The sequence below is a fragment of the Mixophyes fleayi genome, chromosome 1, assembly GCF_038048845.1.
Source record: "Mixophyes fleayi isolate aMixFle1 chromosome 1, aMixFle1.hap1, whole genome shotgun sequence".
In the NCBI taxonomy this organism is placed as follows: Eukaryota; Metazoa; Chordata; class Amphibia; order Anura; family Limnodynastidae; genus Mixophyes; species Mixophyes fleayi.
Genome location: NC_134402.1, coordinates 119,566,526 through 119,579,566, shown reverse-complemented (window position 1 = coordinate 119,579,566; position 13,041 = coordinate 119,566,526). Strand labels below are relative to the sequence as shown.

At 46.6% G+C, this 13,041-nt stretch overlaps 1 protein-coding gene across 4 annotated transcripts in view; it reads left to right on the top strand.

Annotated features, from left to right (window-relative positions):
* C1H4orf33 (chromosome 1 C4orf33 homolog) overlaps window positions 1–13,041 on the top strand; it is a 120,304-nt gene that overhangs the window by 67,714 nt on the left and 39,549 nt on the right. For all 4 annotated transcript variants that reach the window (XM_075199856.1, XM_075199845.1, XM_075199867.1 and 1 more), the window contains exon 7: window positions 11,793–11,850. In XM_075199856.1, coding sequence (XP_075055957.1) covers window positions 11,793–11,850 — 58 coding nt within the window. The remainder of the gene's footprint in view (window positions 1–11,792; window positions 11,851–13,041) is intronic.

The window sequence follows — 13,041 nt, the reverse complement described above, 5'->3', positions numbered from 1 at the left end:
CCCTCTGCCCTCTCTCACGCTGCCTCCTCTCACACTGCCCTCTCTCACTCTGCCCCCTCTCACGCTGCCCCGTCTGCCCTCTCACTCTGCCCCCTCTCACGCTGCCACTCTGCCCTCTCTCACTCTGCCCCTCTGACCTCTCTCACGCTGCCTCCTCTCACTCTGCCCGCTCTCACGCTGCCTCCTCTCACACTGCCCCTCTGCCCTCTCTCTTGCTGCCTCCTCTCATGCTGCCCCTCTGACCTCTCTCACGCTGCCTCCTCTCACGCTGCCACTCTGCCCTCTCTCACGCTGCCTCCTCTCACTCTGCCCCTTTGCCCTCTCTCACGCTGCCTCCTCTCACTCTGCCCTCTCTCACGCTGCCCCTCTACCCTCTCTCACGCTGCCTCCTCTCACGCTGCCCCTCTACCCTCTCTCACGCTGCCTCCTCTCACGCTGCCCCTCTGCCCTCTCTCACGCTGCCTCCTCTCACTCTGCCCCTCTGCCCTCTCTCACGCTGCCTCCTCTCACTCTGCCCCTCTGCCCTCTCTCACGCTGCCCTTTCACTCTGTCCCCGTTGCCCCCTTCTCACTATGCCCCCCCTCTCACTTTGCCCCTGCCACTCTGCCCCTGCCACTCTGCCCCTGCCACTCTGCCACCCTCTCTCACTCTGCCCCAATCTCACTCTGCCACTCACTCTCTGCCCCTTTCTCTATGCTTCTCTCTCACTTGGCCGCCACTCTACCCCCCCCCCTTAGCTACTCTGACCCCCCCCTCGCCACACTGCCCCCCCTCCGCCGCGGCCAGCCAGAGGAAAAAAAAAAGAAAAAGAAAAAACACTTACCAATCCGCGCGCCAGGACCCAGCATCCTCCTCTCTCCCGCAGCTTGTCACTGATTGTCGGGCGCGCTGCAGGAGAGAGAAGGATGCTGGATCCCGGCGCTGCGCAGATCGGTAAGTTTTTTTCTTTTTCCTCTGGCTGGTTGCGGCACTCCAGTGACAGCGCCGCGGCACCCCTGGGAGCCGCGGCGCACACTTTGGGAACCGCTGCACTATAATGTTTGTTACAGGTAAAATTGAAAGATAAATATTTTTTCTCCACTTGTGTAACGCCCCCTGCGGGGAAAACAGGGACAGACGTAACACAAACAAACTTACCTTATGAACGATGGTCACCTCCAGTCCGCCTCCGATATCCCAGCTGCGATCCGATCCCAGCAGATCCGCAGCCGCAACCCTTGTCACCTCCAACCACGTCCCTCTAGGAAAGAGACAAAGATTACGGCCGTACCTACCAGGTAAGGGCTGTCCGAGAATACGGCAACGAACAAGGACACTCTCAGTCCAAGCCCACTTGCCGCCTCCTCGCTTTGCTCTTGCCAAGACGCGGGGGACTACAGGCACTTAAGACCAAGACTAGTCCGAGGACTAATCCCGCCTCAAGTACCTCACACACCTGCCGGTGAGGGCCTAACCGAAAAGGGGAATCAAGCGTAATACTCACCGGGACACTCCCACTTCCGATCCGGTTCTCCTGCACCTTCCCGACTCCTGCGGATGACAAGAACACACAGCCTCCCTCTACGCTCTCAGTGAGACTAAGATGGCACCCACAAAACTGGACTGACTACAACAGCGACCCCGACCCTAACAACGTTCTAATGGTCCGCAACGCAACTAAGTCAAACCACTATGACTAACTAGGTGTGGTGCACTAACGGAACTGCTCACTTACACACTACGGGGAACACCAGCCGGTGTTCACGGACTAAACCGGAGGGCGGTTCCTAACCCCCTCACCCAGGTCTAACCAAGGAGACTGTCTCCTTACGATGGGGTCACCCACGGACCCTAAGGACCGGCTGCTTCAAGCCCGGCTGAGGCTTAGTGGAACAGCACACTAACCCGCGGGCTGACTGCCGCACAGAACAGCCGATCGAACTGAACCGCCCGACTGCCTGTACTCGGGTATCTCACACGTGTCCCTACGTCCGGAACCACAGGTCCACCTGCACGGAACCGGCCTTGGGGACCCTTAATCAGAACCACGGTCTCCCCTGGAACTGCCTCAAGGCGTGCTGCACTGCCACCAACTCACTCAGCCACCCCCTCTGGGAACCAGTGTGACCCCGGGGACCTAAGGGACAGGAAAACTACGTGTGTTCTCCCCTGACTATGTGTATGCTGGTAACTACACTTGTCCCCACAGCATGGGTTAGCACAGAAAACACAGGAACAAAAGCCTACCTTTAATGGGGGCCTGACGTCTTGCCCCTGGACACAAATACGTAGCACACCCAAAATACTGTAATTCAACGATACCCGCCGCACAGACAGAATACAATATACAGTACTTTGTAAGCTACTTACCAGAGCACACCGCTGCTAGCCAACCAGCCGGTTGCTACAGCACCACAGGAGCCTCTGCTCTACTGTACCTCCTAACCACGTGTGCTCACCTCACACAGGACCGCGCCTACACTCACGAGGCTCCCACGCCTCTATCACACCACCTCCAGGGCCTTCTGCCCTTCACACCATGGGCCTCTTGCCCAGTTGCACACAGAGCCTTGTGCTCTGATTAATGGGCCTCAGCCCCCTCTCTACCTCAGGGCCCTGAGCCCACTAACTAGGGCCTTGTGCCCTGCTACCTAGGGGTCCTAGCCCCTGACTACTGAGGCCTGTGGCCTCCCTGACTAACTGAGGGCCTTGTGCCCCCTATAGCCTACGGGCTACCAGCCCCTACTCAGGCCCTGTGGCCTTCCTATGGCCACTAGGCCACTAACTGCCTAAGGGCCTTGTGCCCTTGTACCTGGGGCTCTCACGCCCCCTGTCTAACTAACAGGGCCTTGTGCCCTTTATAGACAATATGGCCTACTGGCCCACTAACTCGTAGGGGCCTAGTGCCCAGGTCCCTGGGCCTTGTGCCCCTAATAGACAGTCCCCACGGGCCTTGTGCCTCTTCTCCGCCGATGGACTTCTGAGAAAATGGCGCCGCCCGGCGACTTATATAGTCGCCGGCGCGACATCATCAGCCGGCGCGAGCGCTGATTGGCTCGCGTCGGCGCCAATCTTTTGAATGGCCGGGCGCGAGCCGCGATTGGCTCGCGCATCCGGCCGCTGATTGGCCAGCGGGGAAAGATGAGCCCTGATTGGCTCATCCTTCCTCCGCGCACAGGACCTGCAGGAAGAAAGCCACGATACTCACCGCTGGATCGCTGGACGGGTGAGTACTTCTCTTCTTCCCTCTTCACCCGCTTGTAGGGCACCGCCATCTGGGGAGTCTTCAGCCCCTCCAGGGGCACAGCGACAGCCGGAATCTTCGCCCTCTTCATGGGCACCGGCTCCGGAGGCATCTTATATAGTCGCCGGCGCGACGTCATCAGCAGGCGCCGCCGCCGCGAGCTCTGATTGGCTTGCCGCGGCGCCAATATTTCAAACAGCCGGGCGCGAGCCGTGATTGGCTCGCGTTTCCGGCCGCTGATTGGCCAGCGGGGAAAGATGAGCCCTGATTGGCTCATCCTTCCTCCGCGGATGGGACCTGGAAAGAAGAAGCCACGATACTCACCGCTGGATCGATGGACGGGTAAGTTCTTCTCCTCTTCTTTCTTCCTGCTGGGCACCATCAGGGACCTCTTCAGCCCCTCCAGGGGCACAGCGCTGGCGGACGTCTTCGCCCTCTTCACGGGCACCGGGCATAGCAACATCTTCGGCCCCTCCAGTGGCACAACGCTGGCGGGGGTCTCCGGCGACATCTCCACACTTGTATAAATGTAGAAGTCACGGCTTAATACAAATAGAAGTAACTATGAATAAACAATGGTTAATTATAATATCAACGGGTAATAACTATCTGTGTACACTAAAATGAATCCATAGGAAAATAGAAGCCATTATTCAAATATAATAAGCGCATAAAGAAAATAGGTGTATTCAAGAAAGAAGAGCTTGTGCAGATTCTGTTATACTTCCTAAATAGGGCATATTTTAGTTTTAATTTTTCAAGAATACCAATTATGTTAGTATCACAATGATCTTTCTAAATGTGATGCCTGAGTAGTGTGTATACATTAGTATTCTTGTGCCCCATTACCGGAGTGAGCTGGCTTTGTGCATATCTCCAACACATATCTGTGCTACTTGGGATTCATGACCAACCTATCACTCTGTTAAGAAGAGTAGAATCACAGTATTGTCCTGAACAAACTCTGCCTGAAGCAGAGATACTGCTAATTAATGTACTGTAGCTGCACAAACAGGATTGCGTGTTTATTTTTTAGTCTCTCTCTCTCTCTCTCTCTCTCTCTCTCTCTTTCTCTCTTTCTTCTCTTTAACATGTGAGATGGAACACCATTTACATTAGTACACAAGGCTCAGGCAGTCCCTGCTAATGGTTCTGTTATCTGAAATATCAGAATGCCAGCACTGACAATAGCTATACTGCTGAGTATTCCCATTAACCACTTTCTGTTCCCCGCCAGCAAAAAGTGGAGTTTATTTTACCATGTTGTTTTAAAAAAAGCAATTGTACTTTAAGATGGGCTAAGGACGCATCAACATTTATTGAATGGAGATTTTTCTTACCATACTATATAGAAGCTAGCACCAAAGGACTACAAATATCGCCCCTATCTATGTGTCTAAATGTAATACATCGAACACTGAAAAAACTCTAAACATAGTTTATTTGTCATTTCTCAAGCAGGTGATTGGAGATGACTGATCCAGTTCACACAGTTATGAATTTTGTATGGATATTGTTGGTTCACATTATCCAAGCACCATTATGGAGATTCAGACAAACTGAACATAATACTGGGGAACGATATGGTTATAGAGTGACTTTCTAGAACAGGCAATAGGAAGTGATATGTTATTCTGCACTATTATTTGTATTATAATGTTTGACAATCAGGATAAAGTAACAAATTGATCTGTAAATCTGATTACGGTGACTTTTGGGTGGAGATACTGTGTAACCAGGCATGTGGGCACCACAAAATAGTAGCCCTATTAATCATGGGATTACTCACAGATTTTATATTATAGTTTTGTATAAGAACATGTAGACTATAAGACGAACCTCCCTTTAAGTGCAGTGAATTCACTGGAATTTCCATTCTTCTATGGAAATACATTTATAACGATTAAGTCATAATAACGCTATTTAACTAACCTATTTTAAATTGGTATCACAGTAGATACAAAAATACTTTAAAATTCTGAATGACTGAATTTACCTTAAAGAGGTCAATTTAAACATTATCATTCATCATGGGACTTTTACATTAAAGAATGTGTAAAAGTAGACCCAAATAAATGGGACACACCGCACATAATAATTTTGTGAATTAGAGAAATGTTGTAAATGAGAGCTAGTTTGTATAGCTGACAGTTTTACTCGCGTGAAGAGCCAAATTGCCATCGTAAACACCAAAATCAGAGATTTATCCAGCCTTATCCCCATTAACGAAGCTTACCGCTGTCCCTATAAACCCTGGGATGGCTTTACCTGTCTTTTATAATGGGATCCAGCTGAAGCGATGCCAGCATCGCTGGATCCCTCACCCGTGGAAGTATGTGCATTGCACTTGCTCCATTCGCATAACGCTGCTGGTGAATAGTAGAAAATCGGGAAGAAGGGGGGTCTTCGACGGAGCTCCTAGAGCAGCCTTGGCATGATTAATTACAGTGGTATTTTATTATAAATTGCTGTGATTTGTAGTGATGCATAAAGATGGCTCTCATGCTGGGTCATAAATAAACCCCATTGTGTGTTTTGTTTCTTTTATGTTTGAAATGACAACAACACAATTTTAGTGCAACACATTGCACCTAAAACTGTGGTTTACACATCACACAATTTCATAATTTGCAGTTGTTGTGAATTAAGCACTTTTCCCTATGTATTGATTTTGCATAATTGTTTGACTAATTTGCAGCACATTTGCCTCTGGCTGTTTCCTAGCTATTTCCTATTGGGTGCATAGAGATATATAAAATGTGTGGGTTGTGGGAGTTGCAATTAGCAGCAAAAAATATACATAAATAGCAATAGAAACAATAACATCTTTATGCTAAGTACCAGTATTAAAAAGCAAGTTGTCCCTGATCTGTCAAAGGTCTGTAATAGCAACGTGTACTATAGCACTTAAAACTATCATTACACACACACACTTCTCTGAAAGCGCAGTACTGAACAACAGAGAAAATATTCCTTGATGATAGAAATGTTTTGCTCTGACTGTCCTCATTTTCAATGTGTGATGTGAATCCGTACAGAAAAGATTAGAGGTCTGCTGTAACATCCATTCCTTATAACAGGGAATATTGTTTTCTTAGTTTTAAGTTAATGACTTATCACACTGGATATACAAGTATTTGTTTTTGGATCTACAGGCCTAGAGCTGAATTAAGGGCATGAGGGGCTGGAACACAAGTGAGGGGGCACAAAGGCCCTTACACATATGCAAACATTGCTCACCTCATATCTCTCTCATATTCCACCCCTGTGTCTCTCACATTTCCCCCATCCATGTCTCACTCATTACCCCCCCCATATGTCTCTCTCATTGTCGCTGTCCATGTCTCTCTCATTGCCCCCTATATATTTCTTATATTGTCTCTCCATGCTCAGCTTATTGCTGCCCCCTCCATGTCTCTCATTGCTGCCCTCATATATCTCATATTGCCTCCCCATGCTTAACTCATTGCTGGCAACCTCCCTGTCTCTATCGTTGCTGGCCCCTCCCTGTCTCTGTCATTGTTGGCCCCTCCCTGTCTCTGTCGTTGTTGGCCCCTCCCTGTCTCTGTAGTTGCTGGTCCCTCCCTGTCTCTGTCATTGCTGGCCCCCTCCATGTCTCTGTCGTTGCTGGCCCCCTCCATGTCTCTGTCGTTGCTGGCCCCCTCCATGTCTCTGTCGTTGCTGCCCCCTCCATGTCTCTGTCGTTGCTGGCCCCCTCCATGTCTCTGTCCTTGCTGGCCTCCTCCATGTCTCTGTCTTTGCTGGCCCCCTCCCTGTCTCTGTCGTTGCTGGCCCCCTCCATGTCTCTGTCATTGCTGGCCCCCTCCATGTCTCTGTCCTTGCTGGCCCCCTCCATGTCCCTGTAGTTGCTGGCCCCCTCCATGTCTTTGTCGTTGCTGGCCCCCTCCATGTCTCTGTTGTTGCTGCCCCCTCCATGTCTCTGTTGTTGCTGCCCCCTCCATGTCTCTGTCGTTACTGGCCCCTCCATGTCTCTGTCGTTGTTGCCCCCTCCATGTCTCTGTCGTTGCTGCCCCCTCCATGTCTCTGACGTTGCTGTCCCCTCCATGTCTCTGACGTTGCTGTCCCCTCCATGTCTCTGTCGTTGCTGTCCCCTCCATGTCTCTGTCGTTGCTGTCCCCTCCATGTCTCTGTCGTTGCTGTCCCCTCCATGTCTCATATTGCCTTTCCATGCCTTTCTTATTCCTACCCACTCCATGCCTAGCTCATTGCTGCCCCCTTCATGTTTCTGTTGTTGCTTCTCCTCCATGCCTCTTTCGTTGCTGTCTCCTCCATGCCTCTTTTGTTGCTGTTCCCTCAATGCCTCTTTCGTTGCTGCCCTTTCCATGTCACTCATTGCTGCCCCTTCCATATATGTCATATAGCCTCTCCGTGTCTCTCTCGTTGCTGCCCCCTCCATGTCTCTCTAGTTGGTGCCCCCCACCAAGCGGATAAAGACACAGTCGAATCCGTCTGCTGCTGCAGGTAAAGCGGGGATAGTGAAGCATGACAGAGCCCACCGGTAGCTCTGACTATAGCCCAGAGAGCAGTGGTGATGAGTATGCCCCTGACACTTCGGAGGAGAGTGGTTCAGACACCAGCAGAGATGCCCCGTTGCCCACCAGCGCAGCAGAGTGCAGGTACCAAGAGATGAGTTCAATGTACGACCATTCTCGACCTTCTGCTAGCGATGTTTTAAACAAAGAGGTCGGAGAGACGACGCAGTGTTTGTCCAAACGCTATCCAGAAACATTGATGGCTCCAGGGCGTATAACAAAAAGCAGTACTGCTGTGAGAAGCCCCTTTTAAAAATTGCCCGGCACATGGAGCATGTTCAGCGCAATGAGACTGAAGTAACCTGGGCCCTGAAATTCCCCCAAACACTTGAAAGAAAGGTGCATGCAAATGGCACATTTTCGCAATAGGGGCAACTTTGCACACAATGCTGAGGCAATGAGGGCAGGCCATGACATTGTAGTCCCATGCAAACTTCCAGACAAAGAGATGGATGCTGAAGGCTTCATGCACTGTGTAGCCTGCCAGGGCTTGTTTGCAAGGAAATACCTGTGGAAACACATAAAGAGATGTAAGCTAAACCAAAGGGGCAACAAGCTCACACCTAGCAAGAACAGAATCCAGTCACTGTGCACCTTTGCTCAGCCTCTTCCACCTGACATCAGTGATGGCTTTTGGAAGCTCTTGAGTGACATGACCCAGGATGATGTCTTACTCGCAGTCAAAAATGATCAATGCATCATACATATGGGACAGCAACTGTTCAACTGGGTTGGATCAGATGTTGGCAGGCACGAGTACATCTGTCAGAAGCTTGGATAAATGGGCAGTCTACTGCTACAGGCCAGAAGAGCTACCCCTTTGGAGAGGATGGAAAACTTTACCGCTCCATCAAACTTTCTGCACTTTATAGACGCTGTGAAGCTGCTAGTTGGCTATGACGAGGAGACAGGTACATTTAACACGCCCTCGTTGGCACTCAAGATCAGGCACGGCCTGCAAAAGATAGTGAGCATTGTGGAGTGGCGAGCCATGATGAAGGGCTGCACTGCTGCGGTTGAAAACACACTCAGAAAGGTATATAAGGCGAGATGGAACGAGTTGATCTTATTGACTGCCTTGAAAACATTTAAGGAGTCCAAGTGAACATACCTCAGTTGTTACCTGAGATGTGAAAAAGATGCACTTGTACCTCAATGAGAAGCAGCAAGCCTACTGAAGTGGGCTATTTACGAGCTGACTACCTTCTCCTCAAGAGATACCTCTGATCTCCACGAAGATGTGTCCCTAGCGCTTTCCGAGGTTGAGAGGAATCTCTGCCGGCACTTCACTCACATTGAAATCAATGGGAAAAGAGTCCCCATCCCGCTGACACCAGCCATGCAAGCTGCAATGGAACTTCTCGCAGAAAAGCGTGACAAATGTGGAGTGGATAGCCAAAATATCTACATGTTCGCCAGACCAGCTGCCTTGTCACACTCCAGAGGCTCCGATTTCATACGACTGTCACACGCTGTCTTCCACGAAGCTTCGAATGCACATTGCCACTCTCTCGAAGTTCTTAAACCTAAATGACACAGAACTGGATCATTTGGCAGACTTCCTTGGGCATGACATCAGGGTGCACTGGCAGTATTACCACCTCCCAGACGATACCCTCCAACTCACCAAAATCAGCAAACTGTTAATGGCTCTTGAGATTTGCAGACTGGTCGAATTCAAAGGCAAGAATTTGGGCGAGATGCACATTGATTTGGATGGTACATGGAAAATCTGGTGTCTGATGTATGCTTTTGACTTTTACCCTGGTCATTTACATATGTTTCTTTTCAGAACCGGTCCAGCTACAGAGCGACATGTCAGATGATGAGCAATCCCCCGTGACAGAGGGAAAAGTGGCCAAGCGTTTAGTCGATACTTCCACGTCAGAAGGGAGGCGGTGTATAGACCTGGCAACACGGGACCAGTGCCCAGCCATGGCTTCCACAGCTAGGTGTAGCACACAGTTTTGCTAGGCAGAAGAACTTTTCCTTCTCTGTATTTTGAAGAGCCATAATGGACCACTCTACTTCCTTTCAGGTAGCAAAGAAGTGCAGAGGAAATCCTGGGAGGTCCAGGCTGTGGAGAAACACCTGATGAGGTTTATACAGATATGCCGGGTGCCTGGAAAGCGAGACTGTGTTGCCTGCCTCATCGCTGAACCATTCATACTGAAAGATCGCAACTGGTCAGGGGTGAAATTCTACATAAAGAACCGCATAACAGCTTTAGAGAGGGATCAAACTTGTATAACTGATGCAAAGTGGTTGAACAGGGCTGAAGCCTCCAAGGCTAGGTGTCGGTGTAAGCGGGCATGTGGATGTCCTCAGACAGTCAAAATACATGACATTCACCCCATTTTGCAGTCTGTGCCAGTACTTTACAGAAAGTCAAAGTATAAATCCCATGTGGTAACTCTGGTGACAAACTGCTCCTACACATACCCCTATGATTGTTCTGTCGACAGGGCATTAGGAAAAGGGTGTCCCTATACGCCATGTTCCAGACATTGGTTCTCATGATGCAATAAAAACAAGTGTGTGTGTGTATATGTATATGTATATGTATATATATATATATATATATATATATATATATATATATATATATATCATTGCATATGCTAATTGTAAATTGTACTAGAAATGTGACAGATGTTTTTGGTTGCTATGAGTCGCAACACCAAAATTTTTGAAAGGTCCCTGATTATTGTTATAGAATTAATGTTAGAGGGAATGTGAATAAATCTTAAAGCCCTTGTCTGACAATCCTACAGGTAATGAAAAAGGCTGAGAGAGAAGTCATACCTGGATTTCTGTGTAATAACAGGAGCTTCATTGTCTCAGTGCTTATGGACTGTACAGATCTATGTAGTGCTACCTGTACTTGTATACCTCATTTGCCATATTGCCTTTTTATTTCTTGCAGTAGGTAAGCTAATATGAGCTTACAGTTTCTCTTGTAACAAGTGTTAGATGCGCCAATTCATCTCTCTTCTCCGTGTTAGGCGATGGATTAACCAGAGACAGTGATTTGTTAATAAATCGATTAATGTGCATAATCATTTTCACATTTCGTTTAAAGAAAAGATATCAGTTAGGATCTAATACTGGCTAGGCAATAATGCACCAGACTCTTAGTGCATTATGTTTCCTTTTTGTCAATTGGGGGGCTGGGGGGGGCTGTTGAAATACATTATTTAAAAATGATACAATCTAGATGAATATAGTGATGTGTCATACCACTTCTTACCACTAGATGGAGGAAGCAGATCACCAAAACAAATGTTTCTCTTATTTTTGCTTTTTAAAAATTACTTCCTATAACAGCTGCATATTAATGCAATTTCTGAAGTAATACAGAAATCACTTGTATATGTCACGGAACTGTCAAGTCAACTAGGCTATTGGCTTTTTTTTTTTAATAAAGAAACCTGGATATATTTTGTTTATCATCAGCTATTTTTCTCACATGTACCGACCTGATACATTTCTAAGAAAAACAAACATGTACCACTGAATACAATTGTGGGGCTCATTTTCTTCGCTGGAATTGAATATGCTGAAGTGAATAGTTCACATTTAATATGCAACAAGCTCAACTTTTATGATAGTTTATTAAAGTTTCATGAAACAGACATTTACAGCTGAGCAATATCTCATTAAACATGCTGAGTAATTATGGTGCTTTAAGAGATCTTTTAAATGGATTTTACCATTTTAAACCTCTCTAATACAGTGTTTTCAGTAAAATATGTGAAAGCTCTAAGGAGGCATCCATCTTTACAACAGATACAGCTAAACTGTGACACTCTCAACAGGCTCAGTGAGGTTAACCCATAATCCTTCAGTACAATGTAATCACAAGCATGTCTGAGGGCACTCCAATAACATTAACGTTAAAGTTAATACTGCATGGTCAGTAAAATGTGCATCCATGTATTTAAATGAATAACTGCAATGAAGACTCATTACCAAACAGAACTATAAATATATTTATTATTTTTATTTTTAATAAGGGACCACATTCTCAGAACCATTCCAGAGAATAAAGCAAACAGTCATCCAGAGAAAGAGGTACATTTTCATTGTTATTATTATTCAACATACAAGAAAATGTGTAAGAATACACACTTTATTCTATATTTTGCCACTGGTAGATCTGGTGACGGGTCATAGAACCTGGGAAGCCTGAGTGTGAAGTAATGTGTGCTTGTGTTTTGAAAAAACATTTCATGTTCTACTAACTGAGCACTGAGGTAATGCTTTGTGGCATTTTTAAATGGCACACTCGTGTTTATATTCAGTTTTATGTTTTTGCTATATCGTGTTGTGAAGTTCCTAGGCTATTAAGTTAATAAAAATAAAGAAAGCTAAAAGTTACTGCTTTGTCTATTAGTCTGAAACTCAAGTATTTGTCAGGATGCTTTCTATGCTGCTATGGTCTGAAGTTTTAAAGGGGTTTTCACCTTCAGATAACTTTAATTTGGCATGCATTTCATATTTTCCTGCAACCTTTGCTAAGTACATTACTTTTAAGCTTCATTTTGTCTTTTCACCAAAAACTGTACATCATCTTGTTGATTTCCACTGCCCTTGGAAGTGACACAAAAGTGCTATGTGGATTTAATTGTTTTCTGTGCACAGGGCAGAGCCGTGTTGTAGCAAAGGTTAATGAAAGTAAAATAAACAGTTCTGTCTAAAGCCTTAATTAAGTAGCGTTAATCTTATTGAGGCAGAGATAAAATGCTTCATGTCCGAACAGAGAGAGGATGCCAAAATGTATTTAATAAAAGTTGAAGGAAGTCATGTGGAAAGTAATAATTCAAGTCATGTAAATGGGGAAAAAATTCTAAAATATGATGTTATCGGAATATCTTTTGTTTTTATTGTCGAATTATACAAAATTAGTCCTCAAATCAGTGATATCAGGCTGAAAATGAAGCCAGGAAAGGGTGGGGACAGGCTAGAAAAAGTAAAGTCTGACAACGTTTATCAATTCATATTCATAACACTAACCATAGCAATGTCGGTGATCAGGTCCTTCAGAAAAAGAAAATGGCTAAATAATTTATATAATATCTATTTATGCTGGTGGTTATCATCAATTTCACGAGAAAATGCCGCCAATACACAGGCAGCCATTTTGAGGCTGAATTAATATTTAATAAAAGACAGCCTATCAGCTTACCAAAACCAGTAACGTCACTGATGAACTTTGTGAGTCGGCCCAGCTTCGCAATTAGTTTTTTTCTGGGATTTAATGAA